The 14,203-nt window shown below is 37.8% G+C and overlaps 1 protein-coding gene across 2 annotated transcripts in view; it reads left to right on the top strand.

Annotated features, from left to right (window-relative positions):
* TRRAP (transformation/transcription domain associated protein) overlaps positions 1 to 14,203 on the top strand; it is a 74,560-nt gene that overhangs the window by 36,302 nt on the left and 24,055 nt on the right. For both annotated transcript variants that reach the window (XM_031056485.1, XM_031056483.1), the window contains exons 43-56: positions 42 to 255; positions 940 to 1,065; positions 2,708 to 2,854; positions 4,014 to 4,216; positions 4,898 to 5,019; positions 5,876 to 6,089; positions 6,865 to 7,044; positions 7,371 to 7,517; positions 8,146 to 8,265; positions 8,561 to 8,848; positions 9,405 to 9,542; positions 9,918 to 10,030; positions 10,539 to 10,674; positions 12,984 to 13,175. In XM_031056485.1, the coding sequence (XP_030912345.1) occupies positions 42 to 255; positions 940 to 1,065; positions 2,708 to 2,854; positions 4,014 to 4,216; positions 4,898 to 5,019; positions 5,876 to 6,089; positions 6,865 to 7,044; positions 7,371 to 7,517; positions 8,146 to 8,265; positions 8,561 to 8,848; positions 9,405 to 9,542; positions 9,918 to 10,030; positions 10,539 to 10,674; positions 12,984 to 13,175 (2,340 nt within the window). The remainder of the gene's footprint in view (positions 1 to 41; positions 256 to 939; positions 1,066 to 2,707; positions 2,855 to 4,013; positions 4,217 to 4,897; positions 5,020 to 5,875; positions 6,090 to 6,864; positions 7,045 to 7,370; positions 7,518 to 8,145; positions 8,266 to 8,560; positions 8,849 to 9,404; positions 9,543 to 9,917; positions 10,031 to 10,538; positions 10,675 to 12,983; positions 13,176 to 14,203) is intronic.

Genomic DNA, 14,203 nt, shown 5'->3' with positions numbered 1-14,203 from the left:
TTTACCCTTACTCATTGCCTTTTTGTATGGTTTCTCTTTAGGAGCAGCCCAATCAGGCCAACTTTGCCAACATTTGCACTGGTTTAGAGGTCTTAAGTTCCCTGCTGACTGTGCTACAGCCCCCTGCTATCCTGAGCAGCTTCAAGCCTCTCCAAAGAGGGGTAGCAGCCTGTATGACCTGTGGGAACACCAAGGTTTTGAGGGCTGTCCACAGTTTGCTGTCTCGCTTGATGGGAATTTTCCCCACAGAACCAAGTGAGTGGTGTTTTCTTCCTCCTTTTATCCTTTATTGCTGCATAACTTAAGTGCTTGAGGGGTGGGATGAAGGCTGTCTTTGGAATGTGCTAATATTCTGTTTTATGATTCCTGCATTTAATGGTCCATTTTAGCTTGCACTTTCAACCTCTGATTAAAAAAGGAAAAGCTGAAAGAAGTAATCATGTGGAATACATCATTATCCATTGACATAAAAACTTAATAACCTGTGGCTGTCATAACTTTAGTTCAAGAATGTATGCTATAAATTTAATGTACTTTTGCAATTAGAATTTTTCAGCTTCAGAAGTGCAATTTTTTAGTTATTAAGTTTTGCTGTTTTGCTGAAACAAGGAAGGGAGATAAAGTGTAAAAAAGAAAAGCAATAAGTAATATGCTGTGTCTAAATAGAAGCTAATTTAGATAATATTTTCTTGGAGAAAAGTAAATCAGTAATGTAAGACTGTTCATCAAATTGAACTACTCAGAAGAAGTGAATTATCAAAGACATACTGGTATAATAAAAAGCTTTATATAAATGAGGGATCTGCTTGTGTCACCTTAGCTTGTTGACAGTGTAAGACTCCAGTGATGTTTTAGTGACTGTACATTCACAGTGTAACTGTTCTTTGCCTGTTCTGTGGGTAGTGTTACCAAAACTAAACACATCTCTGAACTCTGCAGGTACCTCAAGTGTGGCTTCCAAGTACGAAGAGCTGGAGTGCCTTTATGCTGCAGTTGGGAAGGTTATTTATGAGGGACTGACTAATTATGAAAAAGCCACCAATGCAAACCCTTCCCAGCTCTTTGGTAGGTGTCCCACACCCCTGGAAGCTCTATGGGAATGCCCCTGAATGAGTCATTGTCACAAGTTTCCATAAATCTGATCTGATGCAGAGGAAGTTGTGGGAAGCATTTCAGTCTAACTTGAGAGATGAGCTTGGGATGTCATGTCTGTGAAGAAAGGGAATGGAGGGGGGTTCATTGTGTTCTGTCTGTTCCCTGAAGTGACTTGGGAGCAGTTTTTGGAGGTGGAGAGCTGTAGATCTGCTAGGTGGAAGTCTTTTGTATTCAAAGTACATAGGTGCAGTATTGATATTAGCCAAAAAATAAAGTAAAAGTTACTGGCATTTTCTTACGTGGTAAAAAGCTGAATCCTGCAGGTCCTCTGAGATAGAACAGAACAGTTCAAGGAATCGGTGTAGAGTCTTATGTGTTCCTGCCTTTCTTTTTAATTTTTTAAGCCTCATTTATTAGCTGATTTAGGTAGTGTATTAAGATTTATGTATTTACAGATCTTAAATTCTCAGTAATCAAGAAATTACAGAAATACTGGTTTTTTTGAGTGACAAAATCTGAATTTTTTAGCGTAGACCATTCTGAAGAGCTGAAATGGTTTTCTTTTCTTGTTTTCTTTTTTTTTTTGTACTTACTGAACTGCTAGACAACTCAGCTACATAATAGAATGACAGAGATGTATAGGAATAATAGAGTTTGGCCCAGAACTGGTTGTGTTGGTAATACAGACCTGAAATTGTACAATGTTGGAAAACCTGCTGATTTAAATGGCAAATGTCCTTCACTGTTGTATTCTGTGAGCTGTGTAGATGGCTGTAATTTTACCTTGGGAATTGCCAATTTGTCAGATGTCAGGAGGTACTTTACATCAAACTAACCATGAAAGATGTTTCTTACATTTTGTCCAGAGCTCCCTTAAAAGCAGCACCACAATCAAGCTGTCGGGAGGTGCATTTTGTAGTAATTCTGTGGCTCAGAGGCTGAGCTTTGTGGGTCAAATTTTGTGCCCATCTGATCAGAAAAAGAAATCAAAACTTTGATCATTGAATGGTTCCTGCCAGAGCATGCTTCTGTAGATATGCTGTGTAGATACATTGAATTAGAAAGTTGCAGTAGTTTTTTTTTCAGTAGGTATAACTTTACAGGGTGTGTGTTTGTTTTTTTTTAAGGGTGAAGTAGTCAACTTGAATTAACTTCTTCAATCCAGAGAAATTGATTTATTAAACTTTTTTATAAAGTTTCTAGGTTAGAAAACCCAAGTTACGATTTCTTAATTATTAAACCCAGGCCTACTAATTTAATTTTTTTTCTATTTTTTGCTAATAAAATAAATGTGCAATATCAGGAGTAGTTACATTTTTTTAAGGTCTTGGGGAAGTATTTGTTCTAGATACCTTTCTTCTGGTCCTCCTTTTTCCCCCTTGCTGTTCATCACACACCTGTATACAAAACTTTGAAATATTTTGATTAGTGCAAAAGTAACCTTTTAAACTTACTCTACGGACTAAAGTTGAGACTGAAATTTTTCTCCAAATCTCTCCAGATTTCTAATGTTCGTAACCTGGGTAGTCCCATCCTTCTTTCATGGCATCTGTACCTTACTCAGGTCATGCTCAAGAGAAGTTTGGATTCCTAGTCTCGTTTTTATCTCTAGGGACTCTGATGATTCTGAAATCTGCATGCAGCAACAACCCCAGCTACATTGACAGGCTGATCTCAGTTTTCATGAGGTCCCTGCAGAAGATGGTCAGGGAACACCTGAACCCACAGGCCACAGCAGGAGCAGCAGAAGCAAACACAGGTATTACCTTGTACAGTCTGTTAATGACTAGAAGTGTTAGAAAGTATTAAAATATCTTCATCCTAAAGGGATTCAAATGACTCTGCAGGGTTTGTGTGCATTATAACTTGTTGAAAAATACTTCAGCCTTAGTGAGTAGTGCTACTGAAGTATTGAGAGCTAAAAATGCATTTATGAGTTCCAGTTACCTGCTTAATGCATGAATTTCAGTATTAGCCCAACCTTTTCAGTGAAGGGTTAGTGAAACATTTGTTGAGCTGCAGCATAAATAGAAGTACTGAAATTCTTCAAGGCTTTACAATGTTGAGGGGAGAGGGGCTGATTTTTTTTGATTGCTTTGTGCTTTCACTTTTTTTTTTTAACTCCTTCCTATTTTATAATATTGAAACAACTGTGTTTGAATTAACTTGTTGGAGCTGATGCTTTAGCTTTTAATCTTAAAATAGCATCTCTTTCAGTCAGTATAATTCTGTCTGTTGTCAAATGAATTAGAAAAAATTAGATGTAAAGAAAATTCAGTGCTGGTAAAGGACCTTGTAATTACTAATGAATAAGTTACTGAAGTAAACACTTTGAAAGGATTTTTGCTGTTCGATTCCCAGCTCATACTTAATTTAATTTTTGAGAACCTTGTAAATTTTATTAACACTGAGAAACAATTGGAAAATTATTAAACTTCATTGATAAACAAGTCAGGAAATTAGCTGAACAGAATTATAGAATTAGCTGCATCACAGACAGTTTCTTTCACAAAGTTAATTGTAGTTTTTTGGTATTAGGGGTCTGTAATACCTTTACTAAAGATTTGCAGAATGGAAAAAACAGGCTTACCTTTAGGATTTTGAATGGATTTGGTTTTGAAAGAAGTCATAGAATCATAGAATAATTTGGGTTAGAAGGAACCTTTAAGATCATCTAGAAGGCCAGGGGCACCTTCCACTAGACAGTTACTAAAGCCCCATCGAAGCTGGCCTTGGGTTTTGCCTTAGTTGTGTAGGAATGTCAAGTAGTAATTCTGAACACACTATCTCTGGGGATAAATTTCCAGGCAATAGATCATGCTGATATTTTTAAAATTTACAGCATCTCATCTGGAAAATTTTTTCCTAGGTGGTTCATAGGTGAATATACAACTCTAACCCTTTTTTTGCATCCATAGCAGGTACAAGTGAACTGGTAATGCTGAGTCTGGATCTTGTGAAAACTCGCCTGGCTGTGATGAGCATGGAAATGAGGAAAAATTTTATACAAGCTATTCTAACATCTCTCATTGAAAAATCCACTGATGCCAAAATTCTTCGTGCAGTGGTAAAAATAGTGGAGGAGTGGGTGAAGAACAATTCCCCAATGGCAGCTAATCAGGTAAATTGAGTAGATGAAGTCATTATTGTTCTTAAATACTAAATAACTGTGGTTAGCCAATATAATTCATCAATTTTGACAATGAGGTTTGTAATGATCTGTTATACATGTTTAGATGCCCTTGATGGTATTTAGACTATTTTAATTCCCTGTGAAAATAGCTGCAGCTATAGATACTTGGCATTTCATAGGCTTATATATGATGTTTGATCTCAAATGCTGCTTTGTGGAGAACTTCCTTTAAAGTTTTAAAATATACTTCACATTAACCTGGATAGAAGGACTCTTCAGGGGGAAGATGACTAATGCTGGTATAAATTGTGTTACTTTTTAACATTTTGTGGCCTCCTCAATCTGCCATATTTTTGTTAAGAGTTGAGCTCTTTACAGCCTAGTGCTGTACAAAAGGACCTACACTTTTTATAATATACATCAGAATTTTTTAATCCCTGAACAACTTAAACTTATTTTTAGTCACAATTTTAAAATTCTCCAGCATATATTAGGAGGATAAGTGCTTGAGTTATTTTTATTTTTAAGAACTATGACCTACCAAGCTCTTTTTCAGTACTTTAGAAGCAGAATCCTGTAAAGAATGGCTGAGTTGTAATTTTAATGTGCTGGTTCTCTGCGTGTTTTAAGATGAATTGACAAAATTAATCATGTGTTCTTTTACCACAGACACCTACTCTCCGGGAGAAGTCCATTTTATTGGTGAAAATGATGACTTACATTGAAAAGCGTTTTCCAGAAGACCTTGAATTAAATGCTCAGTTCTTAGACCTTGTTAACTACGTCTATAGGTAATTATAGCAATTAATCATTTATTGCAGCTTATTGGTTCATAATTTGTACCATATATGAACTTTATAACATGTCATCAATCCTTTTAGGTCTGAATTAAGGGACTATTTTTTTCCTAAAATGCAAAATCAGTTCACTTCACTGAGACCACAGTGCATATTTATGGAATGCAATTTGAAAACAGAAGTTCCTTAGTAAGGATTTTTACTTTTGGCACTGGTAAAATACCTCCACCCCAACTTCTTCCTTTCCCAAGATACCAAAGCATCCTTGTAGCTGACTGTATTCTCCACACTGTGGTTACAGCTAAGATCTGTCTTTTCACATTCATAGGATATAAAGATTATTTTTCGTTGAAACTTAATTGTAAATTACACTTTCAGGAGAGTTACTTTTGCTAGGTAGACTTGAAGATTTAAATCACCGTGAAATAATTGAAATAGTCACCTTATCAACAAATGCCAGGTATTTAATGGTGTGCTACTCCTTCACTTTATTTTGCAGTCACTTAGCTGCTATACTCTGCTGGTTCACTGTGCAAAACTTTGGTGAGCACACGGTGCTCAAAGTTTTATCAATCAATATCATTTGTAATTTCAAACACCATACAGCTGTAGCTCAATGTTTCACAATTATGATAAGATTTTATCCTGAAAGAGTATTTCTGATAGTTCTGGGCACTTTTACAACAAGCAGCAATGTTTTCTTTGCTGTTTCTCTCAAATACTGCACCCGGATGTTCATCACGCGTGTGGTTTTACAGAATGTCATCTCTTGGGGTTTTTAGTCTGTTATACAAAACCTAGGAGTCTTCTCTTCCTAATGGCTCTGTTATTTCATCTTTATTCATTTTAGGGATGAGAACCTTTCTGGGAGTGAACTTACAGCTAAACTGGAGCCAGCATTTCTCTCTGGTTTGCGCTGTGCCCAGCCACTCATCCGAGCCAAGTTCTTTGAGGTCTTTGATAATTCCATGAAACGCCGTGTCTATGAGCGCTTGCTTTATATGACCTGCTCCCAGAACTGGGAAGCAATGGGAAATCACTTCTGGATAAAGCAGTGCATCGAGGTAGGGAAACTGCTTGTATCAGAAATGCAATTAGATATGTGTTTTATTCCTTATTTTGCCTTGTTTGGTGTAAAAGCATTGTGTGGTGTGTGTTTTGTAGAGTGTATTGTCTGTATCAAAGCTGAAAATACCAAGTCTGCTGCCTCATCTCCTGTGGTGCTTAAAAATATATACAGTGGCTAAACAGTGAAATGCTGATGCTTGGGAAGTGACTTTAGTAGAAATGTTTAAAATCTATTTTCTCTGCCAAAAGCCTAATGGCCAGGTTAATACTTCTTAAGGAAAACAACCTCTTTTAATTGATAATGACTATGGAAAAAACCCCAAGAATTGTTACAGGAGAAGATTTCAAGAAAACTGTTAAAGCTGGAATGTTTCCTAACAGTACAACAGCTGTTAGGTGGGATTGCATTGAAATGTAATTGCATCTTTGCCTGGGTTATTTAAAATAAAGTGGGACAAAACCTTTTATTTTAACGATTTGCATATTAAAGCATGAATTTAAGGTGTCTGTGAATGTCCATTTTAGGGTAAAAAAGTCTGTATGTATTAGCAGATTGAGGGCACTTAATACATGTGTTAAAAAGTACAAAATTAATAGAATCTCCTAGCCTTTAGGCCTAGGAGATTCTATTAATAAAGGTGATAAATAGGCCTTAAACTTACTACTGCAACTTTTATCTTGTTTTTAAATATTAAACCATAGCGATGTTTTCTTTAAAGTTCTGCAGTAAAGTGTATGTTCAAAAACTCTTGTTGCTTCTCCACATGGCAGCTGCTGTTGGCAGTGTGTGAGAGGAACACCACGATTGGCACCAGCTGCCAGGGGGCCATGCTGCCCTCCATCACCAATGTCATCAACCTTGCTGACAGCCACGACAGGGCAGCTTTTGCCATGGTCACTCACGTCAAGCAAGAGCCTCGGGAGAGGGAGAACAGCGAATCCAAAGAGGAGGTAACTGATGGAAAATGCTGTGGAGAAAGCAATCTCTCTGATGGAATTCAGCTCTTCCTAGTTTCTCACCAGATACCTGTGGAGAATGAGTGATGAAAATGATGTGTGCAGATTGTTCATGGCTCCTGTGGTTTATGCATGCTTGGGTCTCTCAGAACTCCCATTCATTCATTCAACACTCTAGGCAATTGCAAATCTGAACCTGAAGAACAAAACAGTGAGGCCTGAAATAAATCGATCAGGAAGGTGTTTTCTATTGTGGAAAATAAGCAAAACTACGTAGAAAATGCCTATTTTTACATACTGTGTTGTTTATTTCTGTGTAGGATGTTGAAATAGACATTGAATTGGCTCCAGGAGATCAGACCAGCACTCCCAAAACGAAGGAACTTTCAGAGAAGGACATTGGCAACCAGCTGCACATGCTGACCAACCGGCACGACAAATTCCTCGACTCCCTTCGGGAAGTGAAGGTGGGTGCAGCTTGTTGGTGACAAACCACTTTAATCCTAAAACTTCACACTGATCTGAAGTGTTGGTTTTTTTTCCTTTTTCTATCTCACACTTCTCATTTTTTAGCTGAGTTTTCTTGTGTAGACATCTCTTACAATCTGCAATTTCTTATTTGCCTATGGTAAAATATTCTTAAGCCTTCACTTCGTTGCTAGTTATTACTGTATCCCTTTCCTACAAAATTAAATATCATCCTCGTTCACTCTCAGTATATTTTAACAATTCATTTCAGAAACTAGTGATGACAAACACAGGGTATAGGATCAAAAATGTGTAGCGGCATCTTATGATTAAATAATTTCTAAGAAAATAATTTAGCTGAAAGCTATGTTTAAATAACTCCACACTAGCAACAGCTCTATCCAATTAACCTAATTATTCTTATTACCAAGATGATCAACATATTCCCTTTTTCTTTCTTTTTTTTGATGGTTGCAGTAATGAATCAGAGTCTTGATAAACATGAAAATAGGATTAAATTTGTGTTGAAAAGACATTAGTATTACTACTGAATCAACTGTATAACTGAACTGTTTTGCCACAGAATTAATTGTATTTTCCTATTTCTATACATCTGTCTGTTTCCAGACTGGAGCATTGCTGAGTGCCTTTGTTCAGTTATGTCATATTTCTACACCTTTGGCAGAGAAGACTTGGATACAGCTATTTTCACGACTTTGGAAAATCTTGTCTGACAGACAGCAACATGTGAGAACCCCTCTCTCTCTCCCATTTGCAGATTCCTCTTTGTAAATGACTGCTGTTCCAGGAAAATGTGTTTGTGTGGTGACTTCATTCACTAGCTTTGAGATATTTGCCATTCTCTGCCTGTTGAATGCTGTGTACCTGTATCAATACATCTTTTGAAAGAAATAGGGCCTTTCATTTTAGAAAGAGAAATGTACTTATTGAAGGGTTGTTCCCTGTACTAAAGAGATGTTAAATCTGATTTCTCTAATTGAAGAATCTGAATAGACAGATAATGTTATATTTTTTCTTCTAGGCTCTAGCAGGTGAAATAAGCCCCTTCTTGTGCAGTGGAAGCCATCAGGTGCAGAGGGATTGCCAGCCAAGTGCCCTCAACTGCTTTGTGGAAGCAATGTCACAGTGTGTTCCTCCCATTCCCATCAGACCTTGTGTCCTGAAATACTTGGGGAAAACTCACAACCTCTGGTTTCGTTCTACACTCATGCTGGAACATCAAGCCTTTGAAAAGGGACTCAGTCTGCAGATTAAGCCTAAACAGACAACAGAATTTTATGAGCAGGAAAGCATAACTCCTCCTCAACAGGTAGTGTTATATTTATTGAAATACCTTGTGAAATAGGAAGAGAAAAACCTAACACTGACAAGTCCTCCACTAAACCATGTCCCCAGTGTCACATTTTACATGTATTTTAAATATCTCCAAGGACAGTGACTTTAGCACTACCCTGGGCAGCCTGTTCCAGTGCTTTACAACCTTTTCATTGAAGACATTTTTCATAATATCAAATCTAAACCTCCCCTGGTGCAACTTGAAGCTGTTTCGTCTTGTCCTATTGTATTATTGACTTGTTGAAAAATTTTGGTTTTTTATGATTTGATCTGTTGTGTTAGGGAAGACAGGCAAGAGTCAGTGTACAAGCCTTAGGATGTTTTTGTCATGCAGTGTTGTTCTCAGTATATGGTTCTTACTAATTTCTTGCCTTGGAGAGTTTTAAGGAGAATTTTAATAAGTTTTATAAGCCTTTCTCTATTTCCATGTCTCTCTCAGCTTGCCTCAGTGTAGAACATGGGGTTTGCTATCTACTATGCTTTATAAAGACAGCTTAACTGTGGAGAAATATGCGTTCTTAACCTTGCAGGAAATCCTGGATTCCCTTGCTGAGCTCTATTCTTTGTTACAAGAGGAAGATATGTGGGCTGGGCTGTGGCAGAAACGCTGCAAATTCCCAGAGACAGCAACAGCCATTGCCTATGAACAGCATGGCTTTTTTGAACAGGTACAGTCTTGATTTTAGAAATTATCTGAGTAGTTCTACTGTCAGGATAAATATTCTGGTCAGCAGGAGACCTCTGAATATTAATTATTAACTTCAGTCTTCTAAAATGGAAAGTGCCATGGCTTCTCTGCTGTCTACAGTAGTAGTTTGAGGCCTTTTAATACTGAGGTAAGGTGAAATTTTTGTGCACACCCATCAGATTTTCATGATATTTGTCAAGCTGTCAAATAATAGCTATATTCAGGAATGAATTTAACACACTTGACTTTTTTTTTCAAGTCTGCGAAGGTTTTCTCATCACTTGTTCTTTAAAATAGAGTATTGAGTTATGTGTACATAGCAGATGGAAACCTGGAATGGTTGAATTTTCTTTAGGCACAAGAAACTTATGAAAAAGCAATGGAGAAGGCTAAAAAAGAGCATGAAAGGAGCAATGCTTCCCCTTCCATCTTCCCTGAGTACCAGCTCTGGGAAGACCACTGGATTCGGTAAGACTTGGAAGCTGATGTGGAACAAATATTTTTACCCTGCAATAGAAGCAAAATACTCTTCTCTTGGTTTAAAGCATTAGTTGTGAGAATAAACTTACCTCAGGACTTAGCTCAGATACAAGGAAAACTTAAGGGAATAAAAAAAGCTATTTTGTATTCCCTTAACAGACCCTCAGAAGTGATATGCCTGAATCGCTGTAAAAATGTAATTTGCTATTGGTGGAAACAGACTGGAGTTAAAATTTGTTTTTCCTATTTAAAATGGTTGTTCTGGGAGACACAAAATGCAGCTCTTCCCTGTTCACAGATTTCTGTGTTATAACTGATAATAAATAAATAAAAAAAGTATTCCCATCTGGATAAAACTTCTGCAGTGCTTGCAAAGCTGTTTGTAGACAAACAAATATGCAGATAATATTCTGATACACAAACATTTATTGTCACTTTTATTGAAGTTTTTGGGGTTTTTAAGTAACAAAATTGACACTGCATTTGATTTTCTTAGTTGCTCAAAAGAGTTGAACCAGTGGGAGCCTTTGACAGAATATGGCCAGTCCAAAGGTCATGTAAATCCTTACCTGGTGCTGAAGTGTGCGTGGAGGGTCTCAAACTGGATTGCTATGAAGGAGGCTCTGGTGCAGGTGAGTGAGGGCTTTTTGGGCTCATGTTTAGTTTCTCCTCATCCTGCCTTGGCTGTCTTCACTCTGACTGTTTTAGGAGCCATCCCATGAGAATAAGCTGGTGGTTATTGTCTTGAGGCTGCTAGGACAGCAGGCTTCATGGACATCTTGAGCTTCTTGGGGCCAATGGCAGACTTCTGTTGGAGTTGCCAGTAGATTGTCTGGAATTTTTTTTTTTAAGTGTTGTATAACGTGTCACTAATCTAAACAAGATGGAAAACATGGAGTGGGGGTTGTGTTTGATTTGGTTTTTCTTTGGTTTGTTTTTTCTGTTTTGTTTTAATTTGAAGGAAATATATTCTCTGTTCATGGTAGGTAGAGTTGTTCATCTAATGAGTTCATATAGAAACATTAACCAGATGTAAAACTGAAATCTAAAAGGTGGGAATACTGCATTAAATCACAGGTAGAAAGGAGCTTGCAGATCTTTCTTGCACTGTTGTATGCAGTGGGACAACACTGGAATTACTCTGCTAAAGATGCCAGAATTTGCAATAAAAGGGTGAAGTGCATATTTAAAATACAATGTGAAGCCAAATGTCTAAGCAGCAAACTGCACATGCAACAAAAACTGTCTTATGGGTGCTATTTACATTTTAATTAATTTCTTTTGTTCTTATAACACTTAGTATTCTGTGTCCTATTTAAGTATGCAACTTCAGAGGCTAAGTATAGAAATATATGAGAAAGCTTTAAAGCCTAAAATAAGAACTATATTGTACAGTATATTATAAGCCTTGGGCTTGAAGAGAGTGAAATAGATCATATCTGACAGCTTCTGGTTTTGGACAATTGCAAGTTGAGTGGAAGTGACAACCCTGAGTAAGTGCTGATATGCTGTAGCTGCAGTTGTATTAAATGAAGTATTTTCAGTAATGAGACATTTATTTTATGACTGAGGAGAAGATGCTGCTGAAGCCATAAATGGAGCCTTTGTGACTCTACTCAGGTTCTTGTAAAAGTGTCAGCACGTTTGCATAAATATTGGGATCTGAAAGAATAATTGATTCTCTGCTGCTGTACCTCACTACTCCAATTTTATTGATATTCTTTAATGTGGCTGTTTTTTGTCAAGTTCCATGGTTGATTCACAAGAGAGGCCAGGGATGATGGCAAATATCTATCAGTTTTTGTAAATCTTTGTGAAAGATTTTTAATAATCTACCCATTAAAGTTGAGCTATTAAAACAGCAAGTAGCCTTTGATAGGACCCAAGACTCATTTCCATTTGCTCACACTGCCATTGTGTTTAATGATCCAGTAGATAACATAATAAAGAAGGAGATTATTTTCACTGTGTAAGTGTAAGGATGCTACCTGGCACTTTCTCTTTGCTGGCTCAGGCATAAAAGTCAGTTGAGGATAACAGGAATAACAATTGTAATGGTCACCATACACTTTATCAGCAGGAGGATAATGCAGGGGGATTTCTGTGTTGCACATCAAACCATAAAGAGCTTGTTGTAAAGTGGAGGAAAAAAAGGTGAGAAAGTTGTAGATTAAAGGCCTGCAGTGTCAGCTGGTGAGCACTGGCTCAGTGCAAGTTTGCTGCAAAATGGTCAGAGAATTTAGGTGCTGCACAATTCAAGTGCTTTGCTGGGTTTAGTTGCCATATTTCTGCTGTTCCAGAATTCTGAGGAAATGGTTTAAAATTATTTTATAAATTATTTTAGCATCTGGAATTACTTTAACATGTGAGAAGTTGGTTGTGATTACTTGAAGAAATATCAGCTGTTTATTTTCATAAATTTAGCAATGCCCTAGAGCAGACAGGGAGTACAATGCTGCATGATGTGGGACAGGTAGGCACAGGATCCTTTTCGGGGAGAAGTTCCCATTACATGTTCTGAAGCCCCTGAAGCATTTCAGACTTCGTGTGTGTTATCTGCTGAGAAGCATCTCCTGGCTTTGGGCAGGGTGAATTGTTTGCTGTGAGCTTCCTGCTCCGGTGGCAGGGCTGCTTTGGGCTGGCTCAGCTCTTTGAGATGCATTACAGTTGTCAGAATAAAAATACCCCGGCAGCAGCTTGGGCATGGGCACTTCTTCTCTTGTGCTGAATTGGCAATTCATGTGCTAGCCTGCCCTTGCCAGTAACTTTAGGAGAGCTGAAACTCCTCTAGTGTCATAAATGCTAATACTTCAATCTGATGTCTTTAAGAAATGAGACTATTTTTAAAACATCAAAGTTATTTGTTTAAGAATGCTTCAAAAGAATTAACTGTTTAAGTAGGAATGATCTTTACTGGAGGTTTTTCCTATTCCACGACCAGGTGGAGCTGAGTTGTCCGAAGGAGATGGCCTGGAAGGTGAACATGTACAGGGGGTACCTGGCCATCTGCCACCCCGAGGAGCAGCAGCTGAACTTCATCGAGCGCCTGGTGGAGATGGCGAGCAGCCTGGCCATCCGCGAGTGGCGGGGCCTGCCCCACGTCGTGTCCCACGTCCACACCCCCCTGCTCCAGGTAACAACAGAGCTCTTAGCTCCAGGTGTCCTCCAGTAGCTGGTGTCAGAACTTTCAGTACCTTCAAGTGTGAAATATTTTAGTGTATATAATATGTATATATAGTACTGATAGTTTTTGCATCGTGGTATTTTTGTTCGAAGTTGCAGAATGTGTGTTTCTGTTTCTTCAAAGTATTTATTGTTTATCAGGAAGAGTTTGTTAGTGATTAAATCCACCTTTTTTCAGATCTCCAGAAATATTTTTGGGAAGCACCTGGCACAACTGTGATTATATGGACTATGTAGTTTAACTACTACATGCAATGAAATAACATGTATTACATGGTGAAAAACGAATGGTGGTGTCCTTTGAAACTTTCACATACATTTTACCATATCAAAAATGGATTTCTGTTTCCTTTTGAAATGTATAAAATATCAACACCCTGTTGTTTTCTCTTGGATTTAATCATGTAAATAACTAATTTTCAACTGTAAGACAAGAGTTTTTGAGAGTAGATGTCTTTTTGACAAGTATAATCAAACAGAAGTAGATTCCTAAATCCATCTTTAAAAAATCTGATTTGGCCTAGAGTTACTTTCAGAAGATTCCTGAAAATGAACCTTGTCTCCTCTGATCTGTGTGGGACCAGTGTGGAAGTGGGGCTGAGGCAGGATTGTGTTGGGCTTGGCAGTGTGGGATTTAGGCAAAACATTCCATTCATTTGACATTTAGGCTTTGTCTCTGTTTAGATACCCTATAAATATATACCTGACAAAGCTCTTTATTCCTATGGAGGGAACCTTTCATCTCCAGGGGAGAAATTGTGGAATAGCTCAGTTTTCATAATGGATAATTTCTTGATGGGCCATTGCTCAGAGATCTGACACTGAGCCCTGCCTGTGGAAGTACAGAGGACTTTGCTTTGAGTTCTCTTTGATACAGAGGCCTCTGTGATTGTGTTTAAGATCAGTGGTTGCATTCTGTGTGTGTGATTCATAACCAATCTACACCAGATATGAAGGGGCCTCTATAAAATGATTGCT

The sequence above is a fragment of the Geospiza fortis genome, unplaced genomic scaffold, assembly GCF_000277835.1.
Source record: "Geospiza fortis unplaced genomic scaffold, GeoFor_1.0 scaffold237, whole genome shotgun sequence".
Taxonomy (NCBI): Eukaryota; Metazoa; Chordata; class Aves; order Passeriformes; family Thraupidae; genus Geospiza; species Geospiza fortis.
Note: the sequence above shows the minus strand (reverse complement) of the source record. Positions and strands in the feature narration are given on the sequence as shown.